At 37.5% G+C, this 19,134-nt stretch overlaps 1 protein-coding gene across 17 annotated transcripts in view; it reads right to left on the reverse strand.

Annotated features, from left to right (window-relative positions):
- Positions 1 to 19,134, reverse strand: part of PPFIBP1 (PPFIB scaffold protein 1) — a 167,029-nt gene that overhangs the window by 24,013 nt on the left and 123,882 nt on the right. For 9 of the 17 annotated variants that reach the window (XM_077870608.1, XM_077870609.1, XM_077870610.1 and 6 more), the window contains 8 exons: positions 18,253 to 18,384; positions 12,958 to 13,050; positions 12,538 to 12,630; positions 11,038 to 11,152; positions 8,395 to 8,439; positions 7,298 to 7,359; positions 4,565 to 4,649; positions 1,078 to 1,232 (listed from right to left, as the gene is read on the reverse strand). In XM_077870608.1, the coding sequence (XP_077726734.1) occupies positions 1,078 to 1,232; positions 4,565 to 4,649; positions 7,298 to 7,359; positions 8,395 to 8,439; positions 11,038 to 11,152; positions 12,538 to 12,630; positions 12,958 to 13,050; positions 18,253 to 18,384 (780 nt within the window). Of the gene's footprint in view, positions 1 to 1,077; positions 1,233 to 4,564; positions 4,650 to 7,297; positions 7,360 to 8,394; positions 8,440 to 8,663; positions 8,697 to 11,037; positions 11,153 to 12,537; positions 12,631 to 12,957; positions 13,051 to 18,252; positions 18,385 to 19,134 lie in introns of all 17 variants that reach the window. The other 8 variants (XM_077870603.1, XM_077870604.1, XM_077870616.1 and 5 more) reach the window with 8 other exon arrangements.

Consider the following 19,134-nt stretch of genomic DNA (forward strand, 5'->3'; position numbering starts at 1 on the left):
TAGGGTTCGAGCACCTGGGTGGGTCCGTTGCTTAAGTGTCTGCCTGTGGCTCAGGTCATGATCCCAGGGTCCTGGGATACAGCCCCTGCTGAGCAGGGAGCCTGCTTCTCCCTTTTCTCCTTGATTATGCTCTCTGTCTCTCTCTCTCAAATAAATAAAAATCTTAAAAAGAGAGGGGGGGGAGGGTCTATGTTTTCTCTCTGTGAATGTGTGTGAACCTGTGACCATGCCACATGACTTCTGAGTCCTATCATAAAAGGTGATAGAAATTTGCCTAGATCTTTTCTTGGGATGCCCATCTGTAGGACCTAAACACTATGCTACAAGAAAGTCAAGCAGTCATGTGTATTTCCAGCTAGGGCTTCAGTTGAGGTTCTGGCCAACAGTAGACCCAATCATGCAACATACAAAAGGGGTAGCCTCCAGATGACTCAAGCCCCCAGCCTTCATGCCATTCCAACTGATGCCCAGTGGAGTGAAGAAGAAATGTTCCCGCTGAGCCTTGCCCAAATATACAAATTTGTTAGCAAAATAAATGTCATTCAACCCACCAATTTTGGAGTGGTTTGCAATAGATAATGGAAACAGATTTTGGCACCGGTTTGATATAAAAGAGAAGTAATGAGTTCAAGATTGAGTATTCCTGTCCAGTTGCTTTTTCCAAGTCTAAAGAAGTAAGGGAAATTTTAGTATAGCATTTTTCAGAGGCACCATCAGAAGTGACTAAAATCAACTTCTTTATATAATCTCACTTTATCTACCTTCATTTATTCCCTATTTATTCTCTAATAAGTAGATTGTAATCTATATAGGATGACACTCTCTCCCATGCTTTTCCTGAATTATTTAAGCAATTCTGACATTGTCCAAGGCATTTACTTATTAAAGGGACAGAGAAAAACACACCTTTCAAATTAAGTCCTGCGAGACTGAGTCTTGACACAAAAATTGCCAAGACTCCGTCAGTAGTTGAACTGAGAAAAGATCTCATGTCTTTCATGCTGTCAACAGCATTTTAACCTTCAGTGACACAGTCTGTTCAATGTGAAGAAAATAAAATATTCAGTCTATAAATACCTCTTCTGGAACACTTGTGTTAAATGGGTCACGACTGGGAGATCCCATTACTGGTGTAGGCGATAGACTCTTCTCCAAGTCACTAAAACCCTGCACATCCAGCAAAGTGGAGATGGAACTGGAAGTGAGCAGATCTTCAAAGTCGCCATCTTGGCCTAGGAAAACACAAAGCAAAAGGAGGACAACAGCAGCTTTTCATTTACATTTCACTTTTGGAGGAAGGATACCAACTGAATAGAAACATTTTTCTCATCCGGGGCATCTGGTAGCTCAGTGGTTGAGCATCTGCCTTTGGCTCAGGTCATGATCCCGGAGTCCTGGGTTCAAGTCCCACATCAGGCTCCCTGCAAGTAGCCTGCTTCTCCTTCTGCCTAGGTCTCTTCCTCTCTGTCTCTCATGAATAAACAAAATCTTTAAAATAAATTTTTTCCCTCATCTTCAAAAATCAAAGAGTCAGCTTCTCCTGAAATCCTTAGAAAAATAACAACATAGCATGTAGGAAACATATTAAACTATGAGCACCTAAGGCCCAGGAATAGTATTAATACAATCATGGACTCACAGCATGGCAATCAGAGGCTAATTTAGTCCAACAGTCCTCCCATAATTTTGTTTCAGAAATGGGGGTTTTACAAATTTCAGTTCAGAAATAACCAAGCTGGAGAATTATCAGTGGTACAACAAACTAATTCTGAACAGCAAGAGTTATCAGGAAACAATTCAATATTCATCATTACTGTATTCTTGGGGGGAAAAAAAAGCAGAAAAAAGGCAATCTTTTGATTCCTTAAGAGAATCCTTCTGTGCCATTTATTTTAATGCAGAAAGAATAGACTTATGGACAAATGTAACCACATATCCAGCCAAGCAGCCAACTTTGAGAATTTCTTTTACATCTCCAGTGATGAAAAGGATTAGGTGAACAACTGTGCCAAATATTCTTTTTTAAAACCAAAGAATGATGCTTAAAACACTATTCTGTGAATACATAATAACAAATCATATACTCATTTAAAGCTATTAACTAGACTTAGCTTTTTAATTGTTTTATTTATTCTAATTTCATTAATGTAGGTATTATTAGCATTCTCTATGGATTAACTAAGTAAATATAAGTTCTAGTGAAAAATCACTGTTTATAAACTCTTCATCAGAATAGGATATAATTCTCAATGGTGGTTAAAAACTACCTCTTTTCACATTTTATATGCATTTTTTTAAATATGAAAAAAACCACATGAAAATTTTTTTAAGCTTTATTTATTTGAGAGAGAGAGAGAGAGAGGAAAGAAGAAAGAGAGTACACAGGGCAGAAAAGGGACAGAGAGAGAGCATCTTCAAGTAGACTTCTCACAGGAGCTGAGGCAGGGCTCCATCTCGAGACCCATGAAATCAGGACCTGAGCCAAACCAAGAGCTGAACACTTAACCAACTGAATCACCCAGGTGCCTCAAATATCTGACTTGATCTCAGCTCACATCTTGATGTCAGGGTTTTGAGTTCAAGCCCTATGTTGAGTTCCACACTGGGCATGGAGTCTACTTTAAAATAAAAACAAAACAAAACCCCATGAAATTTACATGCTAGGGTGATTAGGAATAATATTTATCCCTTTTCTCACAGAGAGAGAGAGGCAGAGACACAGGCAGAGGTAGAAGATGGCTCCCATTAGGGAGCCGATGCAGGACTTGATCCCAGGACCCCGGGATCATGTCCTGAGCTGAGGGCAGACCCTCAACCATGAGCCACTGAACCACACAGGCGTCCCTCAAACACTGTTTTAAATGCTATGACTATGTAAAAATATATGCTAAGTCATGTGGACAAAAAGATTAAGATCCCTTTTTTTTTTCCAGAAATCCTGTTCCAAAGTAGGATTTTCTTTTTGAACTCATCAAAATTGAAACTCCAAAATCTCAGTATTTCCCAAGTACTTTCAAAAGGATTGAAGTAAAGCCAGTGCTTACTTTTAGAGCAAATAATCCCACCTACGCATTGTTAATGAACAAGAAAACTTTTAGGGATCCCTGGGTGGCGCAGGGATTTGGCGCCTGCCTTTGGCCCAGGGCGCGATCCTGGAGACCCGGGATCGAATCCCACATCGGGCTTCCGGTGCATGGAGCCTCCTTCTCCCTCTGCCTGTGTCTCTGCCTCTCTCTCTTTCTCTCTCTGTGACTATCATAAATAAATAAACATTTAAAAAAAAAATTAAAAAAAAAAAAAAGAAAACTTTTAAAGTTCTTAACACACTTTTGTTCTAAATGACCCCTCCGCCCTCAGAGATTTTCCACACTTGAGAACGGCCAACTGAACCATGCACAAGTAAAAGAATAATACATCAAAAGGCATGACTAGGGGCGCCTGGGTGGCTCAGTGGTTCAGCAATCTGTCTTTGGCTCAGGTTGTAGTCCTGGGGTCCTGGGATTAAGTCCTGCATAATGTTCCCCACAGGGATCCTGCTTTTCCCTCTGCCAATGTCCCTGCCTCTGTGTGTCTCTCAAGAATAAATCAATAAAAAGAGCATGAGTATTTTTTTAAGTTTTTAATTCTCGTTAACATACGGTGTAATATTAGTTTCAAGTGTACAATAGAGTGAGTTAACACTTCCAAACATCACCTTGTGTTCATCCTGACAAGTATACTCCTTAATCCCCATCAAAGCATGACTATTTTTACCTACATGTTTTATGGTTTTGTTTTGTTTTTTAACACATTCAAAGCTGAACACAATCCCCCTTAACCATTCCAATGTTCCCTCACTAGGCTAATCTATCTTGGTAAATGGAATCATCCATGTAGTTGCTTTAGTCAGAAACATCAATCTTTCTTGATTCTTTCCTCTTCTTCACTCTCATCTAATTTATCACACAACTGTGTTGATTTTAACAGCAAAATATACTTCCAATCAGTACCATCATATCTTTCCATTTGGAATCCTATGAGGGTCTCTTGACTGGCTTCTCTTCCTTCCAAAACTGCTCCCTCCTCTCAGTATTTGTTACAAAAATGCTGCAGATTTGTGAAAACCCTTCAGTGGATCCCTCTGGGCTCAAAGAGCTGAATGTCTTGTGTTGCCTGACCTGACCAGCACTCACTTCTATCAGCTCAGCTCATCTCATTCTCTCTCTGCTCACTCCCTTCCAGTCATGATGGTCTTCTTTTTTTTTCCTTAAATACACCAAGCCCTTTTTCCAGCATAGGCTCTTGAGCACGCTGTTGCTGTTGTTCTCTCGTGCTCTCTTTGGAATTCTGATGAACTCCACACAGAAGCTCTCCATGACTGAACAATCTACAGTATTCTCATTGGCCTACATACCAAGAAAGCATAGAGAACAGATCCCTAATGATACTGTTGAAATGAATGAATGAATGAATGAATGAACGAACAATTTGGAATAATTGACATTCCAGGAAAATGAAGCCAAATGTAAAAATCTGTAGCCACTTAAAATCAAGTAAAGTAGAAAAACCTATAGAGCTACACTACCTTTTTTACCTTGGGCCAACACCACTGTATCTTGCATTTTCTTGTACCTGTTCAGGCACTGTCGAAGATCTTCTATTTTCCGATCCTATTAATAAAATAAATTGTCATCTTTAATGCCATGACCTTAAATAGTAAAAGTATTTGTGACACAAAGAATACGTAGACATGAATTATTTACACTATTCAAAGAATACTTCTAAACTTTAGTAAAACTGGTAATATCTAGAATGGTTTTCCTACATACATCAGAGATAGAGAAAAAGTACCTCTAAATTTAGAGATCCTATCCTTCAGCTGCCATCTTTAAAAAACAAAAACAAAACAAGGTAATAAGATACAAAAAAAAAGAAAAAAAGAAAAAAAGAAAAAGAAAAAAATCAACTTTAATTATTCTCTCCAACCTATAGGTCAGGATTTGAAAGAAAGATCTACACCTGCTATCTTTATCAGCCATCATCATTCACCATTTGGCTTTTCTCTTCTCAAAACACTCAGCCAAAGTTGCATCAACTGGTCAGCAGAGAATTTCTGTTTACTAAAAATAACGTTTCATCCTTTTTCTAATTTGACCTCTGGTACTTGACCCCACTCTCTCCAGTTCTTTCACATTTCCCTCCACTTTTTCTTTTCTTCTATTTTGATTTCTTAATTCCTTGACCAGATGGATATTCTATTTTTACTATCCCCACTACCTACCCAGCCCCGACTATAAACTGTTAGTGCTTTAAAGGTTTTGTCCTTTCCTCTGCCTTTGGTAAATTGTAAAAATGAGTTCCCTAGCTCCTCCCTGATTTTGGGCCTGGCCATGTGACCTGCTTTGGCCAAAGAGATATCAACAAATGTGGTGCAAGAAAAGTCTTGAAAGGTATTTGCACATTAGGGCTTGCCCCCTCTCTCTACTCTAGCGAACCTTGTGAGTACTATGTGAAGAAGCACAGGCTAGTCTACTGGAGGATGACAGACAATTTGGAGAAGAGACATCCCAGATGGAACCTACCTACAAAAGTCTGTTAATCATCCAGCCTCATCCCACCCAGCAGCTAACTGTAGACATCAGCAGAGCCAGCCCAGACCAGAAGAACCACCTAGCCAACCATCAGAAGTATGAGAAATAATAAATGTGATTTGTCATGGAGCAAAACCTAACTGATACATCAACTATAGTTTAGTCTCCGACAATATACAATTCTGTATGTCTCCTAAAATTGATGGGGTTCATTCCCTACCCAATGTATAATTATACATTAATCCCAAAATTTAGATTCACTTTCCAATTTCCTATGGGAAATCTCCTTTTAAATGTCCCATGAGCACATCAAATTGAAGGTCTCCAAAATTAAGCTCATTGTTTGCCCCTAGTACTTGAGCTTAAATTTCCTTAACTCTTTGAGGGCCCTATCATTTACCTCATTACTCAAACTAGAAACTTATTCTCAAATCCAAAATTAAAAAAAAAAAAAAAATCTTGTCAACTTGTGTAAATGACAGCCTGAAATACCCCTTCTCACCTTGTCTCATTCTGAACTTTCTCAACATGCACTGAGCTGTTCCAGCCTTACTTTTGAGACATGTTTTGGCTCACAGACACTTTCCCTAGAAGCGTTCAAGTTCCTGATGAACAACTCTTGCTTTTCCTCAGATTTTGCTCAAACATGGCCTCTTTGAAGCCTTCTGGAACTTCTAAAACCTATGTCACCCTTGATGCTCCTAATGCAGTTTGAGTGTCTAGTAAGCCCTTAGTCAACATTGGGAGATTTGTTTATTATTGATGCTTTTTGAGAGCTAGAAATTAAAACTAAATGAATTTCAGTGATTATTTTTAAAAAGTAAAGGCTACGTGGGCACCTTGCTAATGACTTTCCTTTTTATTCAATAGTGGGAAAGACTAACAAAAAGAAACCTATATATGGGTGGGTGGATAGGACAATGAATTTATTTCCACATAATAAATTAACTCTGTTCTTGGTTCTATTCATTCAGGAAGATGAGGTAAGAGTAGTTCCAATGAAAGGAGCTGAACCCAACCATTGCTGCCAGCTGGATATATGGCTGTTGAGGTAGGCCTTGAAGAAACATCTTGCTTTAGAGGTCACTGTTTCTCTGCTTTCAGCAAGATGAAGTGAGAGAAGCAACTGGGAGAAAAGAACCCCTGGAGATCTGGATATTTGGCCAATGAAACTACTAAAACAACGCCTGGGGCCATGCTTGATTTCACAGTGCCCTTGCCTCTGTTTTTTCCTATCTCAACTCTCAGAAGAATAGAGACAATTCCTGATGTGAAAGAATCCAGGAGTGTGAAGGAAATAATATGAATAAAATCAACTTCATCATGAAGCTCAAGTTGTCCTAGGCCACCTCCTTCCAGAGTTCATGTTGGCCCAGAATTTCCAGTGACCACAGAAAGGATGCATTATGAGCTTTACCCTTTCTCTCATTTCCCACCTGAAAATAAAGAAATGATCTGAAAGCTTGAACATTTTTCCAGATTCATGGGGAGGTGGGGGAGGGAATTCTCAGGGAAGCCACTGTTGGCTGGCCACTACTCCACGCACTCAGCCACAATTATAACTGCCAGCACCGAGAGCAGGCATGCAGGGGCAGAGAGAACAATCGTCCCTCGACATAGTAGTATGTAGGATATATTTTTTCAAATGGAAATATCTTAAGAAAATGCATGGAATGATCAAAATGATGGTACACACCCACATAAATACTTTAATTTCATCTAGATACCTTTTCTTCATTTGCTGCCATCAAAGACTCCACAGCCTTTTTCATTTTTTGCACTTCAATATCTGAAAACATCACAACATCACATCAGAAGTCAGTTTCGTTAACGAGTGTGACAATAACAAGAGGCTGACTCTTCAGACTGAAATGTTTTAATGAAATGTTACCATCCAAAACCTCTTTTTGGGGAAAATCTGAAAAACGAACACTTTCTATGTCACCTGAGTAGTCATCACTCCAGAAAGCAAACAATAAAGGTGAGAGCTAACTGCCCTCTCTCAGACCAACAGTCTTCATGATAACACTGACGGTGGAATGTCAGTGCTGTAACTATGAAAACACAGAATTTTCAAAAAAAAGAAACCTAGACAGCAGTGAGTGAAAGCAATGAACAGTGTACATGATGACAAAAGCAGAGAAAATGATACTCAGTTTTAACCAAGATGGAGACATGAATGGTAAGAGCCTGATGGAATGTGGCTTTTATATGAATAGTCATGCTAAGAAGCTGCTTGTAGGTTCCATATGGAAGGATAATAAGTACTTTGCTTCATCTATAAACATCATTTCCAACACTATTTTAAAATGTAAAAGCCAACGTAAGGTAAATGCAATTTTCCTTAAAATTTGATAGTTAAATACAAAAGCATGTTACTTTAATAATAAAAGAAACAATATTTTAAAATGAAAAGTTAACCTAAAATGAAATAAATTTAAAAAATTCAAACAGAAGAAAAATTGAGCCAAGATTACCTGCTTCTGAGAAAAAAAAAAAAAAAAAACTTTAAATAGTGGTGCATCATTCACCGCTGATATAACATTTTCAATTAAGGTATATCCTGTAGAAATTGTTTTTGTTTTGTTTTTTTGATGCCAAATTCTCTTAAGAATTCAGTAGCTGGAGGAAAAAGCCTTTTAATTAAGGATTTATCTTTACGCTGCATTATATAATCTGGGTTCTGTTACTCAGTCTGGGTTCAATTTCTTTTCTAGCACCAAAAGGGTATGTTTAACTCCAAATGTAGATCTCAGTGAAAAAAAAACAGGCTACAAAACACTAACCCTGTATCTCCTGAACTACAAAGAAAATACTTTCTCACCTTCACTACTCTGGGTGCTCTGCTGTATCCTGTGGAGCAAAGGAGCTGAATCAGAAAAAAAAAAAAATCAGCAAAATGACCTTTTACTCCTTGTTTTTATTGCGTTTTTATTTACCCTCTACTTTGTGCACTCTGAAGAAATGGAGAGCTTATCGATGAAGCAATTTTACATCTTTGGTGAGAGAAATGTTTTAAAAACATGCAAAGAACAGTCCAAGTAGTACTTTTGGTGAATGTAAAGGCTGATGGAAATACACCAAAAACCTTACTTTTGTCTTTGAGCTTCTTTTTAAAATTTTCATCTGTGCAGGAAAACCCATCGAATTGGAAGTTAGTATACATTATAACAATAAATATTTTAAAAGCACTATTATTTAGTCTCCTATTACCTAAAACAAAATGACTCTAACCCTATAAAAGCCGAATATTAAACACTATTTTGTGACTTTAGTAATAGTACTACAATACATAATGCTCTTTGTAAGGTTACAAAGAGAACATAATTAATCAAAAGACCTAAATTTGAGTTCCTCTATCTGTCACGTCATCTTTGTGAACCTTGATTTTCTTGTATTAAAATTAGGCCTATGGAATACAAGCACTCCTTACACTCTATGTGGTGAAAAAACCATCAGTGATGCTTTGATATTTTTACATTTCCATTACAATTCAATGCATGGCCCTCCTGAATGTGCCCAGTACATTGCTTGTGACACAGTAAACCCTCCTCCACTTGAATTCTACAACACTGAAATGGTCTATCTCCTGTGCAATGAGTCCACTCATCATGCAGTTAGATGTTATGCCAACATGTAGATTGCCATGAAGTTTCTTATTTATTTACTTACTTATTTACTTATTTTATTTATTTATTTACCATGAAGTTTCTAAACATTGTTCTCAACCCTTGAATTTACCTGGCTGTGCACTGGTAACAAGCAGTTAGCAAACCAGTATCAGTCTTTGGGTACCACTACTCTAACACATCCTCTAGTCCACAAGTCCTGATTCCATTTTATTTTTAAAACCCTAAAAGCATGACCTGTGAGTGTCCTTTAAAAACACCAAATTTGGGCGGCCCCAGTGGCTCGGTGGTTTAGCGCCGCCTTCAGCCCAGGGCAGGATCCTAGAGACCTGGGATCGAGTACCACGTCGGGCTCCCTGCATGGGGCCTGCTTCTTCCTCTGCCTGTGTCTCTGCCTCTATGTCTCTCATGAATAAATAAATAAAATCTTTTTTAAAAATTAAAAAATAAATAAATAAAATAAAAACACCAAATTCTAGGGATGCATGACTGGCTCAGTCAGCACAGTATGTGATTTTTTATCTCAGGGGTGGTGAGTTCAAGCTCCACGTTGAGTGTAGAGCTTACTTAAAAACAAAACAAAACATGGGCAGCCCTGGTGGCTCAGCGGTTTAGCGCCACCTTCAGCCCAGGGTGTGATCCTGGAGATCCGAGATCAAGTCCCACGTCAGGCTCCCTGCATGGAGCCTGCTTCTCCCTATGCCTGTGTCTCTGCCTCTTTGTCTCTCATGAATAAAAAGATAAAATCCTTAAAAAATAAAAAACCCAACCCTACACAACTACAATTCTATATATGCCCAAAATATACAAGGAGAAAAAAAATCCATTTCCCTCAATGTTTGATGAATTGAGTTTTCTGATCCATAGGGAATTGCAACTATAGGTATATAAAGCCAGGGTATTCTAGAGCCAAGAAAGATATGACATGTAACCTAATTCAAGACCTTCATTGTATAGACAATGATGTTACCAATACATAATACATAAAATGTATTCATATGTTCACATAATACATAAAAATGTACTAAAGCTACACTAAATGTAATTTTTTGTTTCAAAAGAGTCCAAAGTTGCTTTGGTACCTTGCAGTGCCACAAGCATTTATAATAGCAAAGAAAGATTAAATTAAACCTAGTGTCGTCAGGTGTGGCGTGCATTTATATTTCAAACATGACATAAAAAACACCTTTCATCCAAGTTATTTTCTATCAAGTATAATGTACATTGAAAATTACAGTCCATACAATATTTGAGAAAAACCTCAATTACGATAAAAGTTTTTGATAAATTCACACATTTTTTCAAAAATAGAATTAGCCTATTTTTGCTCTCTAGCAGGTTGAGGGTCCAATCCATGATCAGAAATTTTCATTGATTTTCCAAAGACACACAGTCTTTTCCTCTCTTCTCTCAAAAGGGCAGGAAAGGTTTCTAAATTTCTTTCTGCTGTTTCACAGTTGGTTCAGAGGGAAATAATCTTGGAACATAATAATGATTCCTTTGAATGCTTTCTATCACTACCTTGTACCACGATTTGAGCAAGAACTCTCTCATGAGAATTTACAACTTAGTAATATAAAATAAACACCCAATAACATAAAGAGCTGCCCTTCTCCAACTGCTCTGGAGAGGAAGATCACAGATCTGCAGGTACAAGGAGTCTCAGAGGATTCCTTGCTGTCCTGGAACTGGGCTTCCATGGTTTCTGCTACACTTGCCTTTCCTGTAATGACACATCACTAACATTGGCTCCTTTTACAGAGGTAGTGAGGGAGGGAGGGTTGCACGGGGAGGATAGTAACAAAGTAAAAAAACAAATGTCAAGTGTATATATCTACCTCGATCAAGGATTTCCATCCCTTCTCCTTTCATCTTGCACACCAATTTTTCTTGTAGCCTCTTTACTTCAGATTCTTTCTCTTCCAGTTGTTCTTTTAAAGATGCCAGTTCATCCTACAAATGATTAAGTTCATTTTAAAACAATAGATTACGACCAACAGAGAATATCAGGGAGTATGGCAACTCTCAAATCAATAATTAGTTTTTTTGTGAATGATACAAAAAACGATAGAAATCTAGATGTAGACTTCAGAAACCAGACAGTGGCAATGGGAAGCAGGAAGCAAGACAATCAATGGAGGTCAATGTATAATAATTCTGGTATAAGTATTTCAAGCTTCTGTGTGACCAAATTAAAACAAAATATTTTAAAGTATAATTAGGACAAGGGTAGCCCTAGGGTTAAATCTTGCGTTAAAGAAAGAAATCTCCCCAAGTTAATCGAGGATATTAGATATTTAGTGTCATATTAGTGTCAAATTAGATATTTAGTGTCATAAAAGCAAAATAAAATGCAAACTGGAAAATATAAATTAAGACTCAACTAAGATTTATTTAGTATTTCAAAATGGCACTCACGTTCCCTGGATAAGATAAAGCTTAATTTAATGGGTAAGGTAGCAGGTGATGAACAATGTTAGCCAAATCATGGGACTAAATAATTCATCCTCATCACCAAAATTAAAGAACAGAATTATCCTATAACAATGGAAAAAAGATTTAAACAGATTTTTAAATCCTTCCCTTCTTTTTCACTACACAGCTACTAAATATTCCAAGTCCAAAAAAAAGTCTATTTACTGATGTTTTAATTTTCAGTTTAATTTTGGTGAAGCTTTAGAAGAAGAATTTAGAAGAAATTTTGCTGGTTGTATTTAGCACAGAAAATAAAGCTGGGCAGTGCTAACAAATGTACTTTTAAATTTGATAGACATTTTACTTTCAATCTCTAGGTGTATTTATTATGTTTAGTACTATGAGAGGATCTCCAGTGAAGTGAGGAAGTTGGCCCTATACTTTTTACTTATGGTAGGCGTGGACACACCAAATACAAGTTTTCAGTAGCACTGGCAAGAAGCTTCTTTCAAGCAGTAATTTCAACTCACTGCCACGATATAGTTAACCTTCAAGAAAGTTCCAAAGGAAGAAGCAGTCTCTGCTATTGATAAATTGATAAAATATGGATTTTTCCCCCCACAGGTGCATTTTTGCAACTATTCTTCCAAGCTTGGGTCTCAGATACCCTAAGACAGTGATATTTAATTTGTAAGTGAATACTTTTATTACTCCTATTTATTGTTTTTCATTAACTATTTCATACGTTTCTGAAAACAAAATTAGGGATCGCATCGTTTCTTTCATCGGCTTTAAATATATTTTTAAAAAATAGATGACACACACACGATGAATGCACATGCTGCTAAAAACACTATCACAGCAAAACAGCACAAGCCAGAACGCAACAGGCCCAAGACCCCGTTACCCAAAGTCTACTACACCTTCAGTGACTCCCATTTTTGCTCCATCCGCTGCTTTTCATACTGCATCTGACCCACCTTGATTTTCATGCTAGAAAGTTTGGCCATTAAAGACTGGTAGAGAGACAGAGGTGTGAAAGAAACCACAGGTAGAAAAAGATAAGCCTAAGTATCCAAGAAGACAGTATCGGTTTATAAAAGAAGGTTAGGTAACTACAAGAAGTAACAGGTTATGTTTTACTAGATTAGTTAAGCCCCGATTTTATTCAGAATAGTGACGTTCAAATTCAAGAAGGGCTCCAGCTTGGGGGGTGGGGGATTTCATTCACTGGTTAAATGCCTTCTTTCTCATATACTGAATTGAACACTCACTGAACACTCATTTATATTATTGATCATAGATAGTCATGTGTTGACAGACTTGCCCTTGGGAAAACTTACTTTGGTTGACTTCAGCTTTTTTTCATACTGAAGTCTTTCATTGTCCATTTCACTGACTCTTAACCTCAGATCATTGATCTCTTGCATTAGCCCCTGTCAAAAAAGGCACAGTGAAATACATTAGGAAAGCAGCAACACACTTACCTATACCAGAATGGCACCTTAGAAATCTTAACTCAATAGCCTCTGGGTTCAAATTGTATGAACTGGATCAGACAAATGGAAATAAATGTATCTCCCTGAGAAGCAAAGCATCTTTCTAGCTCAAACACTACTTTAAATTCTCAATGTCTCTGGCCTACAATGATGGGATTATGGAAATAAAACGTGATTTTTAGTTTTGATTAAGAAAGGTAGCCAATCACATACTATCCATCATCCGCTATTTCTGGATGGAAAACCACCATATAGATTTCATCTTTAAAAATTAACTAGAAAAATTCTCTTTAGTCAAACCATCTACTTTTAGTGCCTTTTCAGTGATATGTGGATTACTTATAAAAACATTTTAATAATTTCTTCCTTTGTCTACCAAAATGCAGACTGTTCATCAACCGAGCATGGAAGAATGGAATGAAATTTAAATCCTTTTTTTCATCTTTTTGAAATGTAAATCTTTTAAACCAAAGATTCTCAATTTGAGGGTGGATGAGGGCTCTGCCATTTACAAACATACTGTCATAATACAATGTTATATTTGGAATAGGAAAAAGAAAATAATCCTCAAGTTTTCATAATACAAATACAGTCAGATGGTTTTTCTACTTCTGCTTAAAAACGAAACAAAACAGGGATCCCTCGGTGGCGCAGCGGTTTGGTGCCTGCCTTTGGCCCAGGGCACGATCCTGGAGACCCGGGATCGAGTCCCACATCGGGCTCCCGGTGCATGGAGCCTGCTTCTCTCTCTGCCTGTGTCTCTGCCTCTCTCTCTCTCTCTCTCTCTCTCTCTGTGTGACTATCATAAATAAATAAAAATTAAAAAAAAAGAAAAAGAAACAAAACAAAAAAATTTACTTGTAAACCTCAGAAGTGTTCTGAGAAATAGTGACATATTTTTGTTCAGAGCCCAGACTGTAGGAAAAGGGAATCAGAATGCCACACAATACCAACTTAATTTACTGTGGAGAGGATTTATTTTTTACTACAAGCCATGAAGACCCCACCAATGGTTAACAGGTTTTTATTTCTCATTTTACATGTCCTTTATTCGTGAGCCATAAAGTAACAGATGACAGAATTATACAAAAATGAACTAAGAAATAAATGCTTACAAGAAATATAACTTTCTTACTAAACTTCTATGCATGATGCACATATAGGGAAAGAGAAGCCTTTCCCAATTACATAATTACTCAGCAGAATTATACAATAATTACTCTAGTTATTATTATTATTTTTTTTTAAGATTTTATTTATTTATTCATGATAGTCACACAGAGAGAGACAGAGAGGCAGAGACACAGGCAGAGGGAGAAGCAGGCTCCATGCAGGGAGCCTGACGTGGGATTCGATCCTGGGTCTCCAGGATCATGCCCCGGGCCAATGGCAGGCGCCAAACCGCTGCGCCACCCAGGGATCCCTATTTTCTTTTTTCTAAAGAGAAAGAGCTGGTACCCGTGTGTGTGTGCATATGCACACATGGGGAGGGGCAGAGGAGAGAATTTTCAAGCCTGACTCCCCACTCTGCAGGGAGCCCCGTGGGGAGGCTGGATGAGGAGGGGAGGCTAGATGAGATCCTGACCTGAGCTGAAATCAAGAGTCATAGGCTTAACCAACTAGGCTACCCAGGCAGCCTCTATTATAATTATTATTACACTTGATCTTAGCCAAAAGGCTGAGAAGTGATTATTTTAATTATTATTAACACAATGTTTCAGTAAGAGGACATCTATTTTCTCTTTCATGAATGAGGTCAGGAACTGTCTGACATCATTTAATAACATTTTAGTTGTGATTCCTTATCAACATGTTCAGAATTTAAGTCTAAGGGAAAAGTTAGTTTCTCTCTTTTATTTATCTCCCATTTATTAATCATCTTTGCATACTATAAATTCTTAGTGATGTTCCTTCATCTGTCTGGTATTTTTTATATATCTCCACTTTCTCATGCTTAATAGCTTTGAACGCCTATTTGGTATTGTTTTATTTTACCACTTCATTTAGAAATAGTGACAATTAGCAAAGAAAAAGAATTGAAGAAACTAGAATTATAAATTGAGATAATTTTTCTATTTTTTTTTAAACCCTACCCAAATATCCTTTCTGGCAACACTGTAAGTATGTATGTGAATCTCCAACCTGAAAGAAGTCCTATTTCCCCATAACTCAAGCTAAAAAAAATCTGGAAATAGCTCCTTAACATAAAACCTTAAAAAATGGAATTAAAATTATTTCCAACTAATTTCTCATCAGAATTTCAGTTATTTTTAAAAAGAAAATCCCTGTTACTATTCCTTTTTCCCTCTCAGAGAAACTCTTCAGGCTCCACAGAAATTCAATTTCTGACATCTGGACTCTTACCAGAAGGGGGCACTGTTGAATAATGCTAAGCATCTTCTATCAGCCCTTTCTGGAAACAGGTCCTCAATATTCCAAGGTTCAAGACTTAAACCCCTCGTCTTTTGGAATTGCCTATATTTCTTCTTCCCCACTCCAATATTTTCTTAGAAATTAATCTCCAAATAATCTGAACTTTTAAGACAAAGAATTGTGGATTCATGAAACAGCCAGGGAAACTTTTTTTTTTTTAAGAAGGCTCCAGATCCACCACAGAGTTTGAACTTAGGACCCTGAGATCAAGAGGCACATGCTCTACCAACTGAGCAAGCCAGGTGCCCCAGAACATTTTATTTCTGTTAAGGGAACAATAATAGAAAAATGAGCATATTCAATTCAGTTTTAATTTTGTGGACTATTTTATTTATTGTCATATGTAACAAAATTGACTGAATCATAGTTTATAATCTCTGGGTATGCACACAATAGTTTACCAAGAGTGTAGAACATTTATTAGAAAATTATTAAGGACTGAGTTACTGCAAGTTTGATGACAAGGTCACTTCGCTTATGATCAAAAATGCATGAGTGAAGCAAGGAAGCACCGGAAAAAATAGTTTTATAAAAAAATGCAGACAACAGCACCTGGTTGGCTCAGACAGATAAGCATCTGATTTGATTTTGGCTCAGGTCATGATCTCAGGGTTGTAAGATCGAGCCTCAGGTTGGGCTCTGCACTCAGTGTGAAGTCGGCTGGAGATTCTCTCTCTCCCTCTCTCTCTGTCCCTCCCCCAACTCACCCCCACACACGTGTGCTCTTTCTCAAATAAATAAATAAATAAATAAAATCTTTTTTAAGAAGGAGATAAACTCAAGAGATATAAATAGTTCTGGAGTCTTAAAACAAAATCGTAACACATCATCCACTTCAATTTAGTCCCAATGTTTGGTTAACATTTCAGATCCATATTAACCAGTCATACAGGTTAAGACTCCCCCTAAACTTAATGTACACAATGGAAAAGGTCAACTCTAGATCCCCAAATACTCTAACTTCTTTCCTCACACCAGACTTAGCTCCACTGCATGATGTCCATCTGCTGACTGAATTCTATGTTTTATGCAGCAGGCCATGGGGTCAGGGAGCGATAGAAAGGAAAAAGAGGAAAATATCCAAACAGATTTTTTTTTAAGATTTTATTTATCTATTCATGAGAGAGAGAGAGAGAGAGAGAGAGAGACAGAGAGAGAGAGACAGAGAGACAGAGACATAGGCAGAGGGAGAAGCAGGCTCCATGCAGGGAGCCCAATGTGGGACTCTGGGATGATGCCCTGAGCCAAAGGCAGACACTCAACCACTGAGCCACCCAGGCATCCCTCCAAACAGATTTTTAAAGAAAGTACAAAAGCAACAATTTTAGGGAAATTAAGTAACTTTCCAAGTTCTGTTTTAAGAATCTCAGTTTCACTCAAGTGAGAAACACACTCATATATGTGACTGACAGAGCGCTTTAGAAGATTTAGAAGATTAAAACATGAACTAAGTCAGGGATTTCCTTTTGCTGCTGAGGAGGTAATACATATGCCAAGACTTTCCATTACAGTTTCAACTTTGACAGAAAAATTAAATTTGAAAATAGCAACGGAGTAAATCTCACTAGATCCAATCTATGCAGGACTTGCACACAGTGGATAGCACACGTACTGTACCTTGTATTATGATGGTATATAGCTGGTTTGAAATAAATGTTTAAAATGAAAATAGAAGGGGGAAAATACTTAATACTTACTTTCTTGGTACCCATTTTCTAATCTAGTATGATACCTCTCCATACTCCGAGGAAACAAAATAGAGAAAAAAGAAGAGATGGCCCTAGGAGATAAGGAAGTCCTGCAGCTATTCCTTTCCAAATAAGTAGATTTCAAATGGATATGCTCTCTTTCCCCAACAACAAATAACAGGCAAATAAAAGACCTGGATTAACAATAAGTACAAAGAACAAAGCATGTTTAACCACAAAAATGGGTTCTTCAGGTTGTAGAATCTATCCCCAATTTCACAGAATAGTGAGCTTTATTTAATTGGAATGATTTAGTGTAGAATAGACCAAACTGGAAGGCCAAACTAAATATACTCTAAATATCTGACTTTTATGATCATATAATTAAACCATGTTCTCTATACATATTTTAAAACCAACCTACTATATAGTAAATAATTAGCATAACTTAAAAATCACTATTAGTACAGTGATACACTTAAACCCATTATTTCCACAATGAAGAAAAACCAATATGGTTGGATAGAAGGAGAAAGAAACGAATGGACAGAACTCCAAATGTCATAAAGTTGAAAGTATTTCTAAAGACTAATAAAAGAGGCAGCAGCCCAGGTGGCTTGGTGGTTTAGCACCACCTTCAGCCCAGGGCGTGATACTGGAAACCAGGATCGAGTCCCGTGTCAGGCTCCCTGCATGGAGCCTGCTTCTCCCTCTGCCTCTCTCATGAATAAATAAAAAATCTTTAAAAAAAAAATAAATAAAGACTAGTAAAACGATCAATATTTCAAAAGTCTCATAATAAATATTGCCATTAACATTTAGTGATAAAGAGTCAATGTAAAAAAAAAGCCAATGTAATTAAAGTTTATTCTCAAAAAGAAGCCTAGATGAACGACAGCATGTAGTAATTAACTGCCTCCCCCTCATGCCTACAAGGAATTTCAACTTGCTCTGGAAATACGTATAAAAGATATATACATGCACATGCATATATTTATAAGGGGAGGGTGTCACTTACCTCTGTGTCTCTGAACCTATCTTCATAATCCAACCTGTCCTTTTCTACAGCTGTCAGTTTTAGCTTCAAGTTAGATATTTCAGCCATCAGATCCAACTTCTGAGTTTCTAAGGATGTCCTACTCAGAAGCTCCTATTAGAATTTAAGAGATACATTCAAAAGTTATTTTATTATAAATAGCTACATATGGATGTGTCTCACAACTGCAAAGCAGTAACTATCAAGTCGAGAATGTGGTGAAGAGTTATCACTAAATAGACGAATTTTGAAAAAGTTATTTGCTTTAGTTCATTGAGCAGAAATAAACTTATACTTGCTTACTGGGGAGACAGAAGTATATAGATGCATATATATAAACCTTAATTGCTGCTAAGCCTGATGATAACACTGATGACAACATGTTTACCATGTGCCAGGTACTGTTGTCACATGTTTTAAGTGGTTCAATCCTCAAAACCACCTTATAAAAAAGTAGAAACTCCTAAAGATAACCCAAAGATCATCCTTGTTCAACAAACGAGGAAGGTGAACAGAGAGCTTAGGATTTTGCCAAAAGTCATTCAGCAAGGAAATGGCAGAGTGAGGACTCAAATTGAAAGTTGCCTCCATGGAAGCCCGGGTGGCTCAGTGGTTTAGCGCCGCCTTCGGCCCAGGGTGTGATCCTGGAGACCCGGGATCGAGTCCCACATCAGGCTTCCTGCATGGAGCCTGCTTCTCCCTCTGCCTGTGTCTCTGCCTAGCATGCACGCTCTCTCTCTCTCTCTCATGAATAAATAAATAAAATCTTAAAAAAAAAAAAAAGAAAGAAAGAAAGTTGCCTCCAGTGCATACCCTATCCACAATCTTACAGGTCCTCTCACGTGTGTGTGTGTGTGTGTGTGT

The sequence above is a fragment of the Canis aureus genome, chromosome 25, assembly GCF_053574225.1.
Source record: "Canis aureus isolate CA01 chromosome 25, VMU_Caureus_v.1.0, whole genome shotgun sequence".
NCBI lineage: Eukaryota > Metazoa > Chordata > Mammalia > Carnivora > Canidae > Canis > Canis aureus.